The sequence below is a fragment of the Rhinoraja longicauda genome, unplaced genomic scaffold (genome assembly GCF_053455715.1).
Source record: "Rhinoraja longicauda isolate Sanriku21f unplaced genomic scaffold, sRhiLon1.1 Scf001038, whole genome shotgun sequence".
NCBI classification, from domain to species: Eukaryota; Metazoa; Chordata; class Chondrichthyes; order Rajiformes; family Arhynchobatidae; genus Rhinoraja; species Rhinoraja longicauda.
In genome coordinates this window covers 18,459-27,365 of record NW_027602254.1, presented here as the reverse complement: position 1 = coordinate 27,365, position 8,907 = coordinate 18,459, and the positions used below count along the sequence as shown (strand labels likewise).

At 47.1% G+C, this 8,907-nt stretch overlaps 1 protein-coding gene across 1 annotated transcript; it reads left to right on the top strand.

Moving 5' to 3' along the window:
- The first annotated feature begins 7,267 nt into the window (after nt 1-7,267).
- Nucleotides 7,268-8,233, top strand: LOC144591452 (putative G-protein coupled receptor 139). Its single transcript, XM_078395621.1, has one exon. The coding sequence runs from the start codon at nt 7,268-7,270 to the stop codon at nt 8,231-8,233; it is 966 nt and encodes a 321-aa protein (XP_078251747.1).
- Nucleotides 8,234-8,907: the final 674 nt, after the last annotated feature.

The window sequence follows — 8,907 nt, the reverse complement described above, 5'->3', positions numbered from 1 at the left end:
GAAGTCAATGTTCATACCATTGGGCTGCAAGCTGCCCAAGCGAAATATGAGGTGCTGTTCCTCCAATTTCCAGTGGGCCTCACAATGGCACTGGATGAGGCCCATGACAGAAAGGTCAGACTCGAAATGGGAGGGGGAGTTGAAGTGCTCAGCCACAGGGAGATCAGGTTGGTGAAGGCGGACTGAGCAAAGGTTTATTTGACACATTTTTACGACACATAATTTGACACATTATCAGTGTGGTCAGTGATGGGTCTTGATAAGCCGTGCCATTATCAGTGTGGTCAGTGGTGGGTCTGGACAAGCCGTGACATTATCAATGTGGTCAGTGATGGGTCCGGATATGGGTCCGGATGGTTTCAGGTCGACACCCTGCTTCAGACTGACAAGTAAGAAGGATCTCGAACCGAAACGTCACCTATAACTTTTTTTAGAGATGCTGCCTGCCGGCTGAGGTACTCCAGCATTTTGTGTCTATCTTCGACTTAATTGCTGTGCGCATTTGTCAAGTAATTGTAGAGTGCATACCCCCTTTCACGGCGCTAACTGAGACACGTTGAAACGGAAAGATGCAGTTTTGAGATCAGAGACAGAAATTTCTTGACCAGCCGAACATAGACTTCCAACGTCTATATTTATTTCCCTGACTGATGAGCGTCGATGCCTTAAATCGTCTGCACCACCTATTTACCTGTGATGCCTCTTACACAGATCTGTGAAAGTTTAATCCATCTGCTCGACCAAACTCCCCAGTGAAGGTCAGGACCTGAATTGACTTCCCAAAATAAACACTTCCCACTTCTCTGAAATAAGCCCCATCAGCTGCCCGATTCCTCAGCTGAAAAAAAACTCCCTGCGATAATTCTTGACAACCATCTAAACTGGCTGCAAAGAGAAACCAGGTAACTATGGACAAGTCATACTAGCATGCTAACTAATGCGCCCCCCCCCCCCCACCGACCTTTAAACCTTTAACTAATGCGCCCCCCCGGACCTTTAACTAATGCGCTCCCCCCGAGACCTTTAACTAATGCGGCCCCCCAACCCCCAGAACTTTAGCTGATGCGCTCCTCCCACGGATCTTTAACTAATGCACTCCCCCACCCCCCCCCCCCCCCAGACCTCTAACCGATGCGCTTCTCCCCACGGACCTTTAACTAATGCGCCCCCCCTCCGGACCTTTAACTAATGCGCACCCCTCCCCCCGGACCTTTATCTAATGCGCCCTCCCCCCGGAACTTTAATACGCTCCCCCCCGGACCTTTAACTAATGCGCTCCCACCGCCCCCCTCGGACCTTTAACTAATGCGCTCCCCCCCGGACCTTTAACTAATGCGCCCCCCCCGGACCTTTAAATAATGCGCTCCCCTCCCCCGGATCTTTAACTAATGCGTTCCCCTCCCCCGGACCTTTAACTAATGCACGCTTTCCCCACCCCCGGGAGCACCGCCGGCTGTCCCGCCGTGCCTCGCGCCTGACATTCCTGACCGCCGGGAGGTGTAGTCGCCTCTTCCGCTCCAAGAGGGGAGGGAACCCTGCCGGCTGACGGGACGGCCGTGCTCAATGCCTTCCTCCCCCTTAACTCTCCCCTTCCCTCTCCCCTTTCCTCTCCTCTTTCCAATGGGGGTAGGGGGCGAGGTGAGGGGTGGGGGTGACGAGAGCGTCAGGTGGGGAGGATGGGGAGGAGGAAGGGGGAAGGAGAAGGAGGGAGGAGGAGAGGGAGAGGGGAGGGTGAGGAAGGGGGGGTGGAGGGGGTGGGGATGGAGTGGGTGAGGGGGGTATGGGGAAGAGGAGCGGGTATGGGGGGAGGAGGAGGGGGATGGAGCGGTGAGGGGGGGTGGGGTGAGGAGGAGTACGGGGATCGAGTAGGTGAGAAGGGGTGGGGGAGGCGGAGGTGTGGGGGAGGAGAAGGAGGGGGTTGGGGGGGAGGAGGGGGCCGAGTAGTTAAGGGGGTGGTGGGTGGGGATGGAGGAGGGGGGGTGGGAGGAGAATGGGGGGGGGAGGGGGAGATGGAGGCGGGGTTAGGAGGAGGAGGGTGGTTCAAGTGGATGGAGGGGATGTTGGGAACTTTTTGGAAATTAGTAATCACTCAGTAAAGATGATAGAAGGGCACCATTGCCTAGACTTACCTTTCAAACAAGAAAGTGTTAGTCTGCCGATTAACCGCTGCATTGCAGAACAACGCCTTTAGGATCTGAAACGCGTTTGGCAAGAATACAAAATTTCATGAAGAATATACACCTTCCCTCACGGAGATGATTAATAATGGTTATGCTGAAATGGTACTAGAAGACCAGCTGAATCGATGTGATGGAGAGCTTTGGTACATCCCACACATTGGTGGTATCATTCAAATAAAGGAACTTTAAGAGTGCTCTTCGACTGTGCTACGGTTTTCAAGGGTAAATCACTTAATTGTCACCTGCTGAAGGATCCAGACCGAACGAACTCAATCATCGGAGTTCTTTTCGGATTCAGATGAGCGCCGGTGGCTTTGATGGCGGATATCAAGGCAATGTTTCATCAGGTCAAGGTATCGGAAAAGCATGTTAACTCCTTGCGATTCCTATGGTGGCCGGATGGTGATGCACCACAAGATCTCGTTGAATACAGGAGTAGTGTCATCACCAAGTTATACAAACTTCGCATTGAGGAAAAGCGCCGAGGACAATGAAGCTCACTTTCCAGAAGAAGTGACAAACACCGTAAAGAGCTATTTCTATGTGGACGATTGTTTAAAATCCATGTCGATGGAACAGGAAGCAATCCAAATGGTAAAACATCTGACTTCCCTCGGCAATAAGGGAGGATTAATGCTATCGAAATGGATCAGCAACAGCCGTGCTGTATTGGAAACCATTCCACTAGATAACAGATCCAATGAGACCCGGGAGTTGGATTTGAACAAAGACAATCTGCCCATGGAGAGAGCTTTGCGATTGCACTGGTGCGTTGAAACAGATGTATTCAAGTTCATAATTTCGATTCAAGAACGACCATGTACAAGACGGAGAATCCTGTCCGTGCTTGGTTCTCTTTACGACGCGTTGGGATTTCTTGCACCATTTACACTACCAGCCAAGTAATTTTTACAAGATGTCTGCAAGAAGAAATTTGAATGGGATGAGAGTACAATGCAAATCTTCTCTCAGCGATGGACAGAGTGGTTAGTAGATCTCGACAAGATCTCGGAGTTCAGGGTGGACCGGTATATGAAGCCTACAAACTTTGGCCGAATCAAATTTGCACAGCTGCATTATTTGTCTGACGCAAGTGAAAATTCTTACGGTACAGTTTCATATCTAAGACTGGAAACTGATAACAATGAAGTACATGCTGCATTCTTAATGGGAAAGGCCAGAGTGGCACCAATGAAGCAAATGACCAGAATGGAGCTTGCAGCCGCAGTCTTAGCTGTCAGAATTGACATATTACTGCAAACAGAACAGCAGCTTAAGCTGGAGGAATCTACCTTCTGGACTGATAGCATGACAGTGCTTAAGTACATCAACAATGAAAACAAACGCTTCCTAACATTGTTAGCAAACAGGATCTCTTTTGTAAGGGATGCTACTAATGTATCACAGTGGAAGTATGTTAATACCAAGGAAAATCTCTAGATGAAACCTCGAGAGGATTAACAGCAAACCGATTCTGGAGCAGTAAGAGATGGATCAGTGGGCCAGAGTTTCTCTGTAAAACAGAGCGAGAATGGCCAAGGTTTAACCTAGAAACTGAAATCTCTGCTAACAATACTGAGATCAAGCAAGACATCTCAGTGAACGCCATTATCAAGGATCCATTGGATTGAACAAACTATTTAATAAACAATAGACAATAGACCATAGACAATAGGTGACGGAGTAGGCCATTCGGCCCTTCGAGCCAGCACCACCATTACATGTGATATATTACCATTTCTCCTCATGGAATAAGTTAAAAGCTGTGGTAGCTTGGTTTCTTAAAGTAAATACAATGCTTTTGCAGCGGACTCGTAAGAGAAAGGAAACTCGGGCTGCTATGAGCAGCCTTGAAACAGATTCTGACAAGCTGAAAGAAAAGGTTGACAAAGAGATGCAAGTCTTTAAGGCCTCATACCGGGGACAATGCTCATGTCATGATAATCTTTTTAAGGCAGAAAATGCAGCCTTCTCTTTCTGTCAAAGACAAGGATACAAGGAAGCGCTATCAACATTACAATCTGGTGAGCATGATGTTAAAAGAAGTTGTCATTTATATAGGCTTGATCCAATACTGGATAAAGGAATTCTGAGACTAGCTGGTCGCCTGAATAAACTAGCGATGCCTGAAGAGGCTAAGCATCCTATTATTCTCTCGAAGAACTTTCATATTTCAACATTGCTGTGACGCCATATTTATGAACAGATCGGGCATTGAGGAAGAAGTCACATGTTGTCGCAACTTCGTAAGCTTTTATTGTTCCGTTTAATATCTATTGATAATTGCTTCGGTGTATACGGAGAACAATTAGGGGCCGATGTGTAGGAGCCAATTACGCTTAAATTGGTTACTATCATTATATTATGGCTTTGTTTAATATTTCTAGTTTCTGTTTTTTTGTTGTTGCATGTTTGTGGGTGTGATTTGATACGTAATGAGGAGTGCCTACATCTGAGGAGGCTACCGTAGCCAGAGAGATTGGGTGTCAGTTCAGTCTCGGAGGATGGAGAGAATACAGTTTTTAACCATACGACCACACTACCACAACCACGAACACACGACTACACAATCTCGACTGTATTGTTTCCAGAAGAAACAGTTGATAAGAACGAAAAGTTATGAATTACTCTTTTGATGTGTGCTACGTTAATAAAGACCAATTAGTCAAGAAACAGCGTTTGGAGTATTTGTTTTTGTTATCTCAGAGTGCGGTGTTTGCATCAGCCATACCTCCACTCCATCCCGAGCAGTAATGGCTATCGAAGTTGGACTTTGAGACGGTATAGAAACTGCCATTATATAAAATATTATAAAATATACATTGCCCCGCTTAGCTACTCCAGTGTTTTGTGTTTCTTTTTGGCATAAACCAGTAATTGCAGATGCTTGTTATTATCTTCGAAAGTAATATTTTATCAGGGTCGATATTCAGTGGAACTGGGATTAATGGAAGGAAGGGAGTGTGTGAGAAGCACGCCTGGACCGGGGACTGTTGGAGCAGATGCGGTTATCAAGGCAGGGAAGCAGCATTATATCACCACTACTATTCGTGGTCAAAAATGTGAGGAAGAAATGTCGAATGGAAATTCAAACGAATATTTCAGTATCTGTCTTGCAATATCAGGGACACCGTGGCGTGAATGATGATTTATTTTTGGAAATAAAATACGATGGCTGGAGTGGTAGACGGGATCAATGGTGATACTCATCGAAATCACACCAACATTAAATGAAATAACCTAGTGTCATGGACCATCAATTCATTGGAAAGCATGAATTCTTACTTTCAGTGAAACATACATAAAGTGCTGGTGTAACAGAGGGTCAGGCAGCATTTTTGGAGAACGTGTGGAGATGACAGCGGTAGAGTTGCTGCTTTACAGCGAATGCAGCGCCGGAGACTCAGGTTCGATCCTGACTGCGGGCGCTGCACTGTACGGAGTTTGTACGTTCTCCCCGTGACCTGCGTGGGTTTTCTTCGAGATCTTCGGTTTCCTCCCACACTCCAAAGACATACAGGTATGTAGGTTAATTGGGTGGGTAAATGTAAAAATTGTCCCTAGGATAGTGTTAATGTGCGGGGATCACTGGGCGGCACGGACTTGGAGGGCCGAAAAGGCCTGTTTCCGGCTGTATATATATATGACTAGGTTAATTCCCGGAATGGCGGGACTGTCGTATGTTGAAAGGCTGGAGCGATTGGGCTTGGAAACACTGGAATTTAGAAGGACGAGGGGGGATCTTATTGAAACATATAAGATAATTAGGGGATTGGACACATTAGAGGCAGATAACATGTTCCCAATGTAAGGGGAGTCCAGAACAAGGGGCCACAGTTTGAGAATAAGGGGTAGGCCATTTAGAACGGAGATGAGGAAGAACTTTTTCAGTCAGAGGGTGGTGAAGGTGTGGAATTCTCTGCCTCAGAAGGCAGTGGAGGCCAGTTCGTTGGATGCTTTCAAGAGAGCGCTGGATAGAGCTCTTAAGGATAGCGGAGTGAGGGGGTATGGGGAGAAGGCAGGAACGGGGTACTGATTGAGAGTGATCAGCCATGATCGCATTGAATGGCGGTGCTGGCTCGAAGGGCTGAATGGCCTACTCCTGCACCTATTGTCTATTGTCTATTGTCTATTGATATGATATGACGTTTCGGATAGTGACCATTATTCAGACTCCTTTTTCAGCGACCCGCTTTGTTTTTTTACTCGATCCTCAAGTTATTTGCTTGTCATCTCCCATGGTGCAGTCAATGGCAGTGACGAAAGGTGTTTGTTTCTTGAGCGTCACTAATGATGATCAGCAGGTATGAGTTCTTGTCGCTGGAGACCTATCGCTCTGTATATCTCGGTGCGCACCAGAAGGCAGCGCCACAGAGCTGCGGCGATGACGGACTGACGGAGCCACAGGAGTTAATTGTGTCTCACAGCTATGGGATATCCACTAATCTTTCGAATTGAAGATATATATTATCCTACCATAGCGACTGTCGCTGTTTTCGGTAATTTGTTTTGTCTTTGATTTTCATGTACGTGCTCATGCTGTGAGACATTCCGTGAAGTACTCCGGCGCTGCCGACGTTAAACAAACATTTTATTTCTGTTTCAATAATTAACTTGTTTAATTTCGTCAGATATCCATTTTCCTTCTGTAACTGCCGCAGTGTGTACGTCATGCCCGTTGTTTATCCTGGACTGCGCCACTCTCTCTACATCCTCGCCACCGCGCCACAGTCAGTACTGCCGATGTCGCCACAGGTCCGGAGATGCAGGTTCAATCTCCACATGTGCAATGTTTCATCGGTCGTCCTCCGACTCCGCGCTATTCCTGGCTGCGCTCGTCTTTCCTCCCACGTGCAGTTGACCTGCCTATTAATGGTTCTCCCACTACAATACGGGCCTGAGTGTGGATGGATGCTGCAATCTGGAGGGCAGTTGATGAGAATGTGGACGGAATTAAAAGCTGTGACCCTAATATACATTGGCGTTTGATGGGTTGCGTGCGCACCGTGACCCAAACGCTGCAGTCTCTGAGCATTTTCGGGTCATTTGGTCAACGCATCCAAGTTTGAAAACCTTCCAATCAGACAATGTTGCTCAGATACATTTGTGCAGGTCTTGTGTCAGTAATATTTCTTCTCCCCTTCACAGTGAACCTGTTGGCGATAGTGATACTCTGTCGAGGTAAATGCGGTCTCTCCAAATGCATCACACGCTACCTGGTGGCCATGGCAGCGTCTGATCTCCTGGTCGGCATCACTGATCCCTTTCTACGTCAGACTATTCTATTTCTCTTCCCTTATTCTTTTCTCAACATTACTCCCGTGTGCACGACTGTCGAATTCCTGGTCTTTGCAACCACCGCGGTCTCTGTCTGGCTGACGGTAGCCTTCACCTTCGATCGGTTTGTGGCCATTTGTTGTGAGAAGCTGAAAATAAAATATTGTACCGAGAGAACGGCGGCTGCAGTTATCGGGGCAGTGATAGCGCTGGGCTGTTTGGAGAATATCCCCAGGTGTTTTACGTTGGAGACTGGCTACGAATTTGATAATCTTCCCTGGCTGTGCTACATTAAACCCACCTTCTATACATCGTCTGCATGGATCACATATAATGTCACACACCGCGTTCTGACCCCTTGTCTCCCGTTCTTTCTTATCCTTCTGCTCAATGTGCTGACGGTCAGGCGGATTGTAGCGGCCAGCAGAGTCCGCAGGGGTCTCCGGGGCCGCAGCAACGGAGAGAATGACAAGGACCCGGAGATGGAGAACCGCAGGAAATCCATTGTTTTACTCTTTAGTATCACGGGCACTTTCATATTGCTGTGGGCACCACAAGCTGTCTTTTTCATCTTTGCGGGTTTTGCGAAGATCGGATATGACCTCTCCCCCACCGGTTATTACTATATCACGAGTATCACGTCGACGCTTTTACAGCTTCTCAGTACCTGCACCAACACGTGTATATATGTGGCGACCCAGAGTAAATTCAGACAGGAGCTGATGAACGCGGTGAAATTCCCACTCAGGGTAATTCGTGCACTTGTTCACTCATAAAGACATGCTACACACACAAACAAAAACAAGCTCTTTAACCCTTCGATCCGCGCCGACAAATCTATCACCCATTTTTCACTAATTCCACTTTGATAACCGCATCCTTACACACTGAGGGCAGGTTATGGAATACGTGCGGAATTCAGAGTCACAAAGCACGGAATCTGGTCCTGGGGCTCAGCTCCTCCATGCTCCATCGACGTGAGTCCCATTTGCCTGCGATTGCCCATCATTCATCGTAACCATTCCGATTCAAGCATCCTGCCGCCGTGTATTTTAATGAGTTGAACCCTCCCCTGCAGATGCTGTTCTAAATCGAAGGTGGACACAAAATGCTGCAGTAACTCCGCGGGTCAGGCAGCATCTCTGGAGAGAAGGAATGGGTGACATCACGAAATTGATGCAAATGCTCATTTGCCCTATCTCTTGAACTTGAGTTTGATATGATTGCATTTGTGTATTATTTGTTATCTGTTTTGTTTCAATAACATAATTTTTAAAAACCCTTTCGGGTTCAGCGCGGTACACGTAATAAATTAAAAAAAACATAATTCTGCATTCTGAACTGTGGTTTATATATTTTTACGCTGACCGGTGCATTTGTACATAGAATATGGAAATGTACAGCGCAGGAAAAATAAGTTCGGCCCATCATTTCTTGGCCGAACATGATG

Excerpts from the sequence above, each read along its gene's own strand:
- LOC144591452 (XM_078395621.1), top strand. The coding sequence starts at position 7,268 with ATGTTGCTCAGATACATTTGTGCAGGTCTTGTGTCAGTAATATTTCTT.